Source organism: Syzygium oleosum, unplaced genomic scaffold, assembly GCF_021117445.2.
Source record: "Syzygium oleosum isolate NSW1041296 unplaced genomic scaffold, Sole_v2.1 Sole_v2.56, whole genome shotgun sequence".
Classification (NCBI taxonomy): domain Eukaryota; kingdom Viridiplantae; phylum Streptophyta; class Magnoliopsida; order Myrtales; family Myrtaceae; genus Syzygium; species Syzygium oleosum.
In genome coordinates this window covers 207,773-222,215 of record NW_026607540.1, presented here as the reverse complement: position 1 = coordinate 222,215, position 14,443 = coordinate 207,773, and the positions used below count along the sequence as shown (strand labels likewise).

The 14,443-nt window shown below is 41.2% G+C and overlaps 1 protein-coding gene across 14 annotated transcripts in view; it reads left to right on the top strand.

The window, feature by feature from the left end:
* Position 1: 1 nt before the first annotated feature.
* Positions 2-14,443, top strand: part of LOC115662673 (tRNA-specific adenosine deaminase TAD2-like) — a 69,800-nt gene continuing 55,358 nt past the window's right edge. For 5 of the 14 annotated variants that reach the window (XR_008815641.1, XR_008815640.1, XR_008815639.1 and 2 more), the window contains exons 1-5: positions 2-518; positions 1,784-1,821; positions 1,961-2,027; positions 3,319-3,478; positions 3,568-3,654. Coding sequence is in view for 5 of the 14 variants with exons in the window: in XM_056307611.1 (XP_056163586.1) it covers positions 441-518; positions 1,784-1,821; positions 1,961-2,027; positions 3,319-3,478; positions 3,568-3,654 (430 nt within the window). In the remaining 9 variants the exon portion in view is untranslated. Of the gene's footprint in view, positions 519-545; positions 749-1,618; positions 1,822-1,960; positions 2,028-3,318; positions 3,479-3,567; positions 3,655-5,533; positions 6,006-14,443 lie in introns of those variants that run through there. The other 9 variants (XR_008815642.1, XM_056307612.1, XM_056307610.1 and 6 more) reach the window with 9 other exon arrangements.

Genomic DNA, 14,443 nt, shown 5'->3' with positions numbered 1-14,443 from the left:
GTAGGTAAGTGAACTCAGCTGATCTTGATTAAAATGCCTTCTTTCTTCTTGTTCCTTCTTGTTTTCCTTTCTCAGAAAAACCAGTAACACGCTGTTAGTACCTACTTTTGCCCAAGTTAACTGTACATCCTAACTAAAATCCTGTTATTCTTTCTTCTCTTTTATCACTTTTCTTTGTATTTAGTTTTTCTCTCTTCTTTTGGGGGATCCTCTTTTCTCCGCCAAAGGCAAACTTCGGACTCCACCGATGCCACTTTCAACGTCACGACTGCTCCTCTTCCATCCGACACCACCGAGCTCTGACGAATGTAAGATCGCCACCTGCCGATGGAGGCGATGAATAGAAGAAGAAGTTCGTCTTTCTGAAACAGTCTTTATCGAAGCCACGGCGACGGAGGTCAGCGAGCGGAGGCAACGGACTACCACCGCCGTCCGAATCAATGGAAACCGATGACGTTGCTTCGGGGGAACCATTCTCGCCTGAGGTTTTGGGCTTTGTTCAGCTTGCTATGGATCAGGTAAAGCCTGGCACATCCGAATTGCATTAGTTGATGTGATACTTGAGCTGGATTTTGAATTCGATTCGTTCGGTGCTGCTATTGCGCGGGGACTTGATTAACGTGTCGTTGAATTTGTTTGAGAGATGTTGAACTAGTGTTTCTTTGTAAGTTTTGTCTGTGGATGCTTGGTAGTGAATTCATTGGTAATCGACGTTAGACGCTACAAAATCCGTGACAATCTCTAGAAGGTCTAGCTTTTCTTGAGAGAGAGAGAGAGAGAGATTTTGGGGGTGCTTTTGACATGTCTGGGAAATGAAGTATGTACCTATCGTAAAGATGTGCAGCTGGTGACAAGTTTGCCAGGACAATTGAATTTTGAGAAACTTCGATCACTAGGATAGGACTCTGTGGCTAAGTTTTGTCAGGCACTTGAAGAGGCGAAACTATAGAGGGATGAAGAAGTTGCAGTGAGATGACAAGCCACCACGTAGTGTTGCTTGATAGTCAAGTCATTTTACCCCTTTTTGACTTTGGCAACTAGGGAGAAATAAAACCAATTCTAGTTAGGGCATGACAGTAATATGAACATCGGTTTGTGCCCATGGATAACTGGTTAGGTGGTTATTTTCTCTCGCCCTGTGGACTGTGGATATGAAAAAGAAAAGAATCATGAGAAACATGGAGTTTGCATAAATTATTCTGTTGAATAGAGACAAAAGCACACGAAGCTGATTGTCAATTCTGATTTCTCTGGCCTTTGCAACAGTTTAAAGTTCTCTTTTTATCCTTATGTTCCACAGCGTTTATGAAGGAAATTGAGCTAGAAACTAAAACTCCCGGAAGCTTCTTGAATGTTTTAGTGGAACCTGATTAATGAAAGATAAACTTCTGAGGTACCAATAATAAGATGCACTGGAATGAGCAACATGTAGTTTCTCAAATTTGCTGCTGTTTTTGCTTTGGTGTTCTTAGAGCCACGTCAGTTTAAGTGTAGGTGGGATTTGCATCTGAATTATAGGATGAGTATGTACTAATAATCATTACTTGGAAATTTGTGACCAGTATATTATACAGGACCTACAAGATCTTGATGATATAGCTATGAGACATGGATTCATTCCATTAGTAGCTACATACTGATACTGAAATATTTCTACTGCTGGCAACTTGATGCTGATTTCCCCTTGAATTGCCTGTATGCACGTACGAGGGAAATTCAAACTCTTATACTCATATTTTTCCTCCGAACAAGTAACAAGACCAATTTGCTTTTCTAATATAAGGCAAAGCTTGCTTTGGACAGCTTTGAAGTTCCAGTTGGGTAAGAAACAGATTTTCAGTAACCAGGTGCATCTCAGATATGCTACTTTATTTTCTAATTAAGATGATTAGTATTTTCAGTCCTAATTAATAAATGATTTCACTTTGTACTTTTTTTAAATTATACTTTGATTGAACAGCTGTGTGATTGTTGAGGAAGGGCATCTTATTGTGGCAGGAAGAAACAGGACTAATGAGACACAGAATGTATGTCTATCATTGCTTCTCCACCCCTTTATATAAATTTTGGCCGGCAGCACTTTGTTGTTGTTCTGAATTGATACCCTCACATTATCCACTCGTAGTTATTGTTGATTTTTTTGTGTTTCTGCCTTAAACGTTTCTATAATATATAATAAAATAGTATATCTGAACAAATCTGTTAAAAAGTGGAATTTTCTGTGCATTATTAGTCTGTAAATGGTTTTGTTCCCATTATTCTTTCATAAAATATGACTAAAGCTAACAATAGCAAGAATCTTGGTTTACTATGTACAATGTTTCATGTTTCTCGTTTGCCACTGTGCTCTGTCTGAATTTTGGACCAAGAACAGTCAAAGAAAAAGGTTCAACGAGGAGAGAGGAAATTGGGGAATGACATTTATTTTTTTGAAAGATATAAAGCCGTTGCAAGCTGCTGGACCAGAATGTTGACTGCTCATGGATTGTGTTGTATTGCATGCTTGAATATGTCAATGAGTACTGATTGCCTAAAACAGATTATAAATTTATAGATTATTCTGAGTACATGTTTATTCTTTACATTACAGGAGAGTGAGTTGTTATCGTGGCTTCACCTCTCTTGATTAAAAAGATGTAGAGAGAGATGCAAAATTCTAAAGGTATGGGAAGCGAGTTAAGAGACTTTGCAAAATCTCAGGGATAGGGAGGATAACTGCAATTTCACATAAAATTTCAAAGAATATAACGCTTGAGTACTAGAAATTAGATCGAATACCTAATAGTAAGGAGAATGCTCTTCAAACAATGTCCACACCTTCACATTGAAGAGCAGCAAGAGTTGTCCATGCTTCACGCATAAGATCCTCTCTGAGACTCTTAGTGTTGTGGGTATTTGAAGAAAGAACTGAAATTCCGGATAAGGTGTGTTGATGAATCTGTCTTAAAGACAGTGGTTCTTCCAATTGGAGTCTTGATCTAATGCAATTGGCTCTGATGAAAATCCTGTCCCTAGGATACAATGTACACACTGTAATTTTCCTCACTTAGTCTGCAGACCGAGCAAAGGCTGAACATAATTCAAGCCTTGAAAGTATAGTCAACATGGAGCAGATACGAAAGAGGCGATTTGAAGATGAAATTGATTTGGAATCAAATGTTAAGCAAGAGTGAAAAATAAATAAACGTGAAGGAGAAAACATTTTTCATGAAATGCATTTCCTAAGTTTATGTTGATACTACAATAAGAGCAACTTTCTCTCTGCAAAGCTCCTAAGTTTGATACGCTTTCTTTATTTTTCTCCTTGTGCATTCCTAGGCAACAAGACATGCAGAAATGGAAGCACTTGACGTTCTTTTTGAAAAGTGGCAGAGGACTAGATTTTCGTCTGCAGAAGTTGCAGAGAGGTTTTCAGCATGCTCTCTTTATGTGACATGTGAACCATACATAATGTGTGCAGCAGCATTATCGATCATTGGTACATCTGTTGATCATACTGAAATAAAACTAAACTTTCATAAAATTTGATTAGTCATAAATGATTAGATGACTCTTAGCCATTTTTAGGTATAAAAATGGCTGTGCAAATGATAAATTTGGAGGCTATGGTTCAATACTGCCGATGCATTCAAGTAGCTCTGAGCTATCCATTAGGTCAGTTTCTGAACTTGCTTTTGTTGCTGATTTGGTATCTACGTAGCTTCACTTAGAAATTGTGACATATGATATTTGACAACTAAAGCTTACCACAGGTTTATGACTCCTTCTGTTTATTACTGATGGATGTGGTTTCGTAGTAATTCTGCTTGTTGTCGCACTTTGAATATTGCGACACATAACAATGAAAATAAATGGAGGTTTATGGAAAATAATTTTTCACCTTTTCTGTCCTTTTCCAAGTCTGAATGGAAGAAAGTCGAGTTTCCTTTTTTTTTTTTAATTCTATGCGACTTGTTAGACATTTCCTTTTTTGTTTTGCCCTAAACATTTACTGTTCTGGGAAGTACTACAAGTTAAGGTAACATTAGTTTGTTCTTTCCATTTCTCTTTCCCCCCCTGTTTCTTCATCTCATTTTCCTCGCTTTTTTCCATTGCAGTGAGATTCTTTGATGTCTTTAATATTATCAATTTTAAAGCGGGAAATATAGCATCTTCAAAGAAATATGATTTAACTATGAGGAAATTATGCTTATTCTGATATGTCTTTACTCCATGTACTTAATAAAGAAATCTCTTTTTCTTGTTTATTAGTTGCAATTGTCTCCTCTTGCATACATGAGGGCATGTGCTTGGTAAATTGTGGTGTATGGCATGTATTTCCATTATGATTTTTCATCTGTCTGACGCTGCCATGATCTAACATTTCATGTTTCCTGAGATTGTCCAGAAGTCATCAATTTTTTACTCAGACTTTGTCGACATAAAAGCTAAAAACGTAATGAAATAAGATCTGTTTAATTGTGATTTGAGTAGTACATGGAGTAGCTAATGTAGATTACAGACAATGTCTTTCTGCTGAATTATCAGTTTTGAAAGAAGAAACTCAAGTACGGGGAGGAAGGGGGGGGGGGGGGTGTTGGAGGAGCAAGAGTATGAGTAAAAAATTTTAGGGGGGAAAAAATAAGCCATGAAAATTTTAGAGCAAGAGATTGATACATATGCTACTCTTGATAATCTGGTTATAAGGAAGAAGAAAGAGTATGAGTATGAGTATGAGTATGAGTATGAGTGAAAAATTTTAGGGGGGAAAAAATAAGCCATGAAAACTCTAACTTTTAAAGCAAGAAATTGATACTTATGCTGCTCTTAAGAGTCTGATTAGAAGTCAAAAGTATTGTGGGAAATACGAACTAGCTCATTGCCTTTCTGAATAGGACATCAAGCAAGAGGACGCATCTTTCAGATAAAGTACCACCTTGCTCAATTTCCACTGCGTGGAGCTCAAAAACTAGTCCTAATCATTGCTTAGTTTCATGTTAGAGAGAATGACTGTTGTTATAACGGTGAGCATGGTTCATATGCAATGTTTGGAAGATGTAGCTAATTGAAACCCATCCTAGCCAGTATTAGTATACAAATCATTTGCAAATCTTCTCTCTATCAGATTCCCCGTGCCAATATCTCTCTGAAGAGAACTTGCCATCCATGTTAAAAGCCCCGAAGTATCCCCTGCTTACAGCTTTTGTTTGTTCTCCAAGGACATAGGTTACACTTCAGAGATAATTTACTTGCCTGAAAACCTATTTCCGGGAGTACAGACATTTCTTAAAATTGATATTCTTAGGACCTAAGCGTAAACTTCCTACGTTGAGCACATTCCTTTATTGGTGAACTTGTTTTTGCTTAGATGGTACCTTCTTTTGCAAAGTGCTTTCATTAGTCTGCTAAATTATATCTTGCTTGATATTTGGACATGTTTTGCAAATGGAATCTGTCATTGGGTGGTTTTCACATAAATTTCATCTATGTTTCCCCTTTCATGTGTCTACCCGATTTATGAATGTTTCCAACTTTTTTCTTGTTTCTCTTGCAGTAATGGAAATTCTGGATCAAAGTGTTTCAAATGTTGTGGAGGTATAATGGCATCAGAAGCGATTTCTCTTCTTCAAGATTTTTATGAATGAGGAAACCCAGATGGTATGAACGACGATCAACCATTTTAACCAGATGAACTGTCTGTTCAAAAGAATGTTATAATCTTGTAGTTAGCAGCTATTTACATTGGATAACCTAAGGGAAATGATCGTTCTTTTTCAATGGACCCCTAATTAAATGCACTCTTTAAGAGGCCTTTATGAGCATAATAGAGCAATTCTACCTTACGAACCAAAGTTTACTTTATCAATCAATGAACTTGAGCATTATGCCTGCTAGCAACATCTCCCTGAAGCACCCCTCCGAATAAAGCTCTTTCAAAATCTAATGCTATGGTCTTTCTAGCACTCATCCCCATTCATATTGATTGAGAAGAATTCAGGAAGCCTCATTTTGATTCTACTTTTCAATCAATTCTCTCAACCAGCTAGAGAGAACTGTAGCTGGGACTTTCCGTAATTTTGGAAATCTTGCTGAACAACTCTCTCTCTCTCTCTCTCTCGTCCATACGTAAATGGTTTCTTTCAGTAAAATATGTTATTGTACTGTTGGTATGGAGAATTATCTACCCACATTCCAGGTAAATAAAACTGGCCCAGTGGAATTGTTTGTAATTATATAAAGGATAATGAAATTGGTAGCATAGAATTAGTGGGTCGTTGGCTGCATAAGAATCCATTCAGAAGTTTGACACATCAAGGATAAGGAGCACATCTTGAGATGGTGGGTACACTTGTCCAGACCGACACTAGGTCTAGTTGCTTCAGTGGAGTGGTGTTCAGCCATATAATGGTGTTGACACCTATTTTAATTTGCCAAAAAATTAATTGCACAAAATTTAGGAATTAATCTTCTTTAATTCCTAAAACAAAAAAATATTTCCATTTAAATGCATTGCATATAGAATTTAGGCACATTTGCATTAATAGGGTCTATTAGAGTGTTTAAAAAAAAAGAAAAGAGAATTTCCGAGTTGGGCCGGGTCGGGGCCGGGCCGACCTGGCCCTTTTCCTTTTCCTTTTTCTTCCCCCCCCCCCCCCGCGGCCCTCGGCCCTTTTCTTCTTTTTTTCTTCCCCTCCCCGCGGGCCCAGCCTGCTTCTTTTTTTTCTTTCTTCCTTCTTTTCCCCTCCGCGCGGCTGGGCCCAGCTCGGCCCAGCTTCCCTTCTCCTTCCTTCTCCCCTGCGCCGGTCGCTTTCTCTTCCCCTGTTCTGGCCCCAGGGTGACGCACGATGGCGCAGCCCCGAACCGTCGCTATCCGGCCAGAGCAGGGCCGACGGGACTGGCATTAATTGCCAGTCCCGTCCTCCCCGTTTTCCCGGCCTCCCTTATCTCCTCCTCCCTCTCTTCTCCCTGTTTCTCTCTGTCATCCCAGAACCTCCCCCTGCACCGGCCTAAATGGCCACAAAAGTCTTCGGGCGGCGTAGGCCGGTGCAGGCCGTCGTCACGCGGACGTAACGGAGCAGAGGGGCTTCGTCGTTCGCCTATAAAAACGAGAGAGAGAGACTGAGAGGGGGTCGGCCATTTTCAGAGAAAAAAACAGAGAGAGAGAGAGAGATAGAGAGAGAGAGACCGAGAGAAAAGAGAGAGAAAGAGAGGAGATTCGGGCTTCTACAGGTTCCCACAGCCGCGCCGTCGACCGCAGATCAGCCGGAAAGCCTCCAGCCGCGCCGTCGACCGATGAGCTTCCCCCAGGTCCCGACCGCCTCTATTTTCCCCTGTTTTTGTGCTTGGTTTGGCCGGGACTCGCGCCGGCCGTTTCGCGCGAGTCCCGGCCCATACCGCCGTCCCCCGTTGTCCGTGTGTCGTCGCCAGAGGTAAGAACAGGTTTCCCGAGGATGGCGGGGCCTCAAAACAGGTCGGAATCTTCTATTTTTGGTAGTGCACACCCGGTGTTCGACAAAATGCCTCAATGGGGCCGTTTTTTAATTCGGTTGCCGCCCGACGAACGGTCGCCGGACGGTGACCCAGGTGGGCGGCGAGGTTTGGTGGTGGTCCCAGGGGGCGGATTTTGGTCGGTGGCGGTCTGGGTCGGCCGGCGAGAGGCCGATTTTCGGCTTCGCCGGCGCCTGCGCACGCGGGTTCGGCTTGACTCGGTTCAGCTGACCCGACCCGGGTCAATGACTGGGTCGGATCAATTGACCCTAGTCGGTCTTACCGATCCAGATCAACTGACCCGACTCGGATCAACCGATCCAACCCGGGTCAACGCCCGGGTCGGATCCGTTGACCCGGGTCGGTTCCGACCCGGCCCGGATCCGCCGACCCGGTTCCTTTTTTTATTTTATTTTTTTAATCTTTTTTTTCTTTTCCACATTTATTTTATTTTATTTTATTTTATTTCTTTTTTCTCTCTAAATTATGTGGTATATCTAAGTGTTTTAATGTATTATTGTATTATTATGCATGTTATTGTCTTGTTTAAATTAGACAAGCCTGAAGTTGAGCGGTAGTATTTTGCATGTTAGTTTTTATTACCGTTGTATTATTATGCATGTTTTTAATACGATTGCATAAACTGTTGTGTTTTTGAATGTCATCTGACTTAGTTAGGTTTAGAACCTAAGGCTGCATATTTATCTTGACTGCTGATCGTTTATAATTTGATCACCTCACATGTTAGGAGAAAGGTCTTAAAACCAATCCAAATTGCCTGACAAATATTTTCATGAAATGAACAGGATAAAAAGGTACCGAAAGGACATTAGTTATCCAACTAGTGTAACCAAGTCCCCGAACTCAGTTAATCTCTGGTTCGCAGGAATAGGGTGATTCTCCCATCACCTTATTTGGGTTTCTAATCGACCCACCCCAAATCGATTAGTGGCAACTCCTTGGTATAAACTATTTGCATGTTAAAAACTTAAACCCTAAGTCGCGATATGGTATGGGCTTGGGAGAGCTTGAGTTAAGTCTTGAACCTAGACTTAGCACGTACCAGGCGAAACCCCCTCTTTTTACACGATTAAAAAAGAGCGGGGAGGTCGGTCGCGACAGACTGGCGACTCCGCTGGGGACTTGCATTTTTTAAAGTGGACTTAAGCCAAAATTTTTTTTTATCCTGTTCAAAATAATTTTTGTTTGGCAGCGAGACTCCAGGTATGATCCCGATATTAAGGTGTTATTTGTTCTTGCAGGTTCGAATTGATTGTTTATAAATTGTTGTGCATGCTCTAATGATTTAGCACTACACTATTGCACACACAACCATGCTGTCGGACCTAGGCCGCAATAGGGCATTTTAGGATAGTGTTAAGAAAGATACGACATCGAACGCGAGCCTGCGATGTAGAGGTTGCCTTTCTTTTCCCGGAAATTTATTTCTAAAAAATCGTAAAGAAGTATCTTTGGCCGTTATTCGAGTGACTATAAGATATTCCTTTCGATTTGGCCGAGGTTAAAAGGACTTGACACCAACGCGAGACTGCGACGGTCGGGCACCCTTTTAATTTCATTTTGCTGAGCCAGTCTAGATAGAAATCGAACCTCACTCCTCATGTGCATGTTGTTGTGATTGTCATGTTTCAAAGAAAGGTATATATTCTATCCCTTCTCATTTTATTATGCTGCCTACTTATTCAATTGATTTGTTACTATTAGGCCACCCGTTGATTGCATTCTATATGCGATGGGAAGAGCTGATATCTAATTCGTCCCCGCTCCTAAGAAAGAGTTTCTGGCATGGTGGGACCGACGAGACGAGCGATACGCTTATTGCGGAACTTGTCCGTGAAAATAAGCGCCTCCGGGAGACTATAGCTTCCCCATCGTTTATAGAATGAGCATCCGGGAAGGGCACCCTTTTGTTAAAAGCCCCTGTCTGTTTTTTTTTCCTAGTATTTATGTTTAGGGGTTTTAGTTTTCATCTTTAAAGCTGTTTATGGATCGTACTAATGTTAATATAACTCGGGCTGCCTTTTATGCTATAAATAATTTTTTTTTGCCCCTTAATGACACCACCGCGGCCTTCGGCCCAGTGGTATCCGGGGATGAGCGTAACGGTCCGAGGCGACCGGGATTCGAACCCCGGGGACGCCGCCTGTAATGTTAATATTAATAAAAACCTTTTTTCTCATTTTTTTTCTTTGCAAATAAAGAAATTATGTAATAATAATATGACTAGGTCATAGAATGATTCTTTATTGGGCATTATACTCATTCATATCAGCGTTTTCCCAGGTAGTTACAAAAAATGGCCGAAGAAAAAGTCCGTCTCAATAACATGGAGGACGAGATGAAGCTGGTCCTCAACGCGATCCAAAATCTCACAAAGCAAGTGGAATCCATTCAGGGCAAGCTCACGCCCACACCTGCAGCAATTGAGGTGGTGTTACCACCTCCATCCACTGGAAAAGACAAAGCTTCCGCTAGCGATAACAACATGTCCCCGCTAGAGGACGATCTGCTTCCACTTGCTGTCAGAAAGCTTGAACTTGAAGCTGTACCGATGACAGAACATGACAAACGCCTTGCAAAGGTCGAGGAGATGCTGAAACAGCTACAAGGCCTGCAGCATGCTGTCCCACTTGACCTGTCTATATACAAACGGGTCAAAGTACCAGAAAAGTTCAAGATGCCGGAATTTGAGAAGTATGATGGCACCTCATGTCCCAGACATCATTTGCACATGTATCATGTGCGGATGACCCAGTACGTTGATAATGAACCCCTCATGATTCAGACCTTTCAAGCAAGTTTGACGGGGCCAGCTTTGACATGGTATATGTCAAAAGATGTGGATACTTTTAAGTCTTGGGATGATGCCGCTGATGCATTCCTCAAGCAGTATCAATTCAACCTCGACAACACCTTTACTCGTGACGATCTAGAACGCACTGAAAAGAAGAAGAGTGAGTCCTTCAAAGAGTATGTCACCAGATGGAGAAACTTGGCCGTCCAGGTCACCCCATAACTCATTGATCATGAACAAGTGAAGTTGTTCATAAAGTCTCTTCCGTATGAATACAGACACCGCCTGGTTGGTGCCACTACTGAATCCCTTAATCGTCTTGTTCCTGTGGGCGAACGAATCGAAATGGGATTACGTGAGGGGTGGTTCACAGACCCCACTTCCACAAGCAAGAATCTCGGCATGAAAAAGGAGAAAGAACCCCTGACAGATACGGATGTTGCATACACCCAAACCGCTCGTCCTTCCCCAATGATTCAGATGAGCAGTGGACAGCAACCGACCTCAGGCCGCAAGCCACCCCAAAGGCGAAATAACAAAAAGCAGTTCACGCCACTCCCTTTGCCTATGTCTCAGATCCTGCCTATTCTCCTGGAAAAGAGGTTACTTGCTAAAGAGCCGAAGCGTGAAAATCCTAAGCGTTTCCCCAACTACGATCCCTCCAATGCATGTGACTATCATTTGGGTGAAGTGGGACATTCCGTCAATGACTGTGTTGTCTTGAAAAATAAAGTCCAGAAATTGTTGGATGCAAAGATGTTTTCATTCCGCAATGCACCACCCAATCAAGCAGGAGGCGCAGATGTCGTCATTGAGTAAACTGAAGACTCAATTTTCCTCCTTTAGAATAGAGGCATATTTAATAGTTTGAATCCTCCTATGTGAGAGCTTTTCTTGCTTTCTAAAGTCTCGGCTATTTTCTAAGATTCCCAGTTTTCTGAATTTTTAATTATGCTTGGAATTTTAGTATTACAATTTCCATTTCAACAAATGTAATTCGCCCGAATTATTCAAAAGAATTACAAATGTTTTGTTTTGAGGGCCTAAGGAAGTATCCCAAATCGGCCCGTTGATGATATCCAGCCATGCAAAGGCAAGTGTTCTGAGGCCCGGGCTTCTTCATGCTTCCTTGTTTCTAAGCTTTTGAAAATAAAACAAACGTTTTATCATTTTTCAAAAGGGCAAAAAAGAATGATGGTGGAAAAGCATGCATGCTCATAGCCCTGTTTGTTTTTCTAACTTGCTCACTCCGTGTCTCAGAACATATTCCTTTTTGATTTGTTATTACAAAGGGGACATTTGGAAATGACACAAAACTAAAGAGCATATCAAACCCTAGTAATGCTAGCGGACCAACTCATATGATAGGGGCAGTCCGAGCGAAGATCATCCAACCTTCAAATGAAACATGGGGCAAATTTCATTACTACCAGTGGAAGATATCAGTCCTAGAGAGTCAAAGGGTGACAAGCTGAGAAGCCTGCTAGACGCCAACGTGCTAGCGAGCCGGATAGAGCACCAATGTTAGGACCTCTCGAATGAAACATGACGAAGAAGTGCTTAATTGAAAGAGTAGACTAGGGGGCATGCGATCTCCCAGTCCAGCAAAAAGGGTGTATTTCGTTCCTAAAGTTCATCCACTTTAGTACAGAAATGAAATATCTTTTCCTTTTACATAGGACCAAATTGAGTAAAGAACACTCATGGTAGCAAGTCTAACCGGAAAGGGTTTCGCACATGACAAAATTACGTCAAAGCCGATCCTGGCAACCACGGAAGTCTCAATGGTAGTCACGCCTATGTCCGTCAAAGACCTTTAAAGCAGAGATTAGCTTTGCCGCGAAGATCCCCACGCAAGCAATTGCACATGCCTTGTGCAGTCAGGAATCGGAGCATTTACGAGAAACTCCTCAACATGCTCGAACCGCATTGACACAACATGCGCTGACAATAGAACCCTCTATTTGGGAGCACCCTAATTATAGAGGATTTCATTCGAGCAGCCGAGACCAAGAGTATGGAGGAGCAGACTGAGACAGAGAAGGCTAAACAAAGTAAAGAGGAGAAAAGACTCTGCTAGCTTTGAAGGCAAAATGGAAGAAGGGTAATTTGTATCGTTCTCAATTTACCCTTAATCACCTCATTTCTAACATAAACTCATGTTTTTGTCAGAAGGGAATTATCGACATCCGAGAAAACTCAAGGAGTTGTCAATTTAATTTCAAATGAAGGGAGTTACGAAGGGTAATATTGTATCGTTCCCAATTCCTGTCCCTCAAAGTGTCGTTCATTAACACGATCTTCCTTATTACCTTGGAGGTTTGCCTCACTGTTACAACACAGGTAGGTATTTTTTTTCCCTAGAACTCTTTTCATAAGAGTACAAAGAAACAGAGAAAGAGGAAACATGTTAAAGAAAATGAATGATTAACCTTCCTCCAAGTGCATCGCATGTCTTTTGGAAAGAATTTCGCATGGTAATTTTACCTGTTTAATTCACCAATTCCCTGTGAAAATTTTGACAATTCGACGAATGGTGTCGAACTGCTCCGATGTTTTGAACAAGGTGTGTCAGGATGATGAGAGGCAATCCTTAGTCTATACACATTCTCACGTACCAAACCCTTGCAAGATGAGCAAAAAGATTTCATTTCTACAAGGTGAAGGGATTTCTCGCATAAGGTACGGCAAAAGAACACTACAAGTGCCATAACTTGTGTACGGCGCTCACTTTGGTGCCATAAGTTTTTTTTGGATCACTTTAGTGCTAAAATTTTTGAAAAACGATCACTTAAGTGCCAACTCCGGTGCCGTACACAATTTTTCGCCGGAAATCCGACGTGGCATTTTTTTTTATTAATTTCTAAAGCTGACGTGGTTCGCCGGAGATTGGCACTTAAGTGATCATTTTTCAAAAATTTTAGCACTTAAATGATCGTTTTTAAAAAATTTTAGCACTTAAGTGATCATTTTTCAAAAATTTTAGCACTGAAGTGATCCAAAAAAAACTTATGACACTTAAGTGATCGTTTTTCCTCCGACTTGACACCAAAGTGATCCGAAAAAAAGTTATGGCACCAAAGTGATCTCCGTACACAAGTTATGGCACTTCTAGTGTCCTTTTGCCCCTAAGGTACGGTAGCCAAAATGATGAGAGGCAGTTCATTTCTCTGCCCCATACACTATCATTGGTCCTTTGCTTGACCATTTTTGAGCCCATACACTCGGAGTTTCCTTTTAAATCACCTTTGTCAAGAACCACCCCACATTGGGGCAGCTTGAGGTAAATCGGCATCACAGGGAGGATTCTAATTCAAAGGGAGCAAGAAGGGCATCCCTCCCTTTCGGTCACCGCCCCCGTAGTTTCGGTCTCATCGTTTTCACGAATCCGGTGGTCCTCGACAGGGTCCTCCAAGACAAGCGCACCATCGATGGCAGGACGGTCGAGACTAAAAAGGCTTTGTCAAAAGAGGAGCAGCAAACTAAAGCCTGTCCAAAATGCCAACATGTCATTAATAACAGTAATGTTTTCACCTAGCAACTGAGCAAGACAAGAAGGATGAGGAGTTTGTAATATCTAAAATTTTCTATGATCATCGGCTACAACAGTTCGCACAAGGTGAAAAGATGAATAGAAATTTTCTTGCTCTCGTTTGCATTAATCTATGAGTATTTTTATTGCAGATGAACTCTCACGATAATTTAAGTGCCCTAGGATGACGAAGAGCAATTCTTTTTCTATCCCATACACTTATATCCCTTGCTAGCCCAATTGAGCCAGCGATTTCATTTCGTATGAACCCAGTTGGTGATCATCTCCCACACCGGGGTAAGGCAAAAGTCACCACAGTTTGAGCATCAGGGTCCAAAGTACCGAATGAAGATGAAGACTCCAAAAGCCTAATAACATTGTTCTGTTTAAACTTGTTTAGGCTAGTCCTGACAACACCCAAAGAACATCAAAAAAATGCTGAAAACTAGGTGTTGAGAGAAAGAATAATTTCTTCTTCTTTGAAAAGAGAAAGAGATATAATATATATAGGGAAGAGATGGACCTCAACCCTAAGACAACTAGATAAATAAACTAGGCCCAACTAATTAGGCCCAATAACATTAACAATAAACATAAAGAGGCATTAACACTCCCCCTCAAGTTGGAGC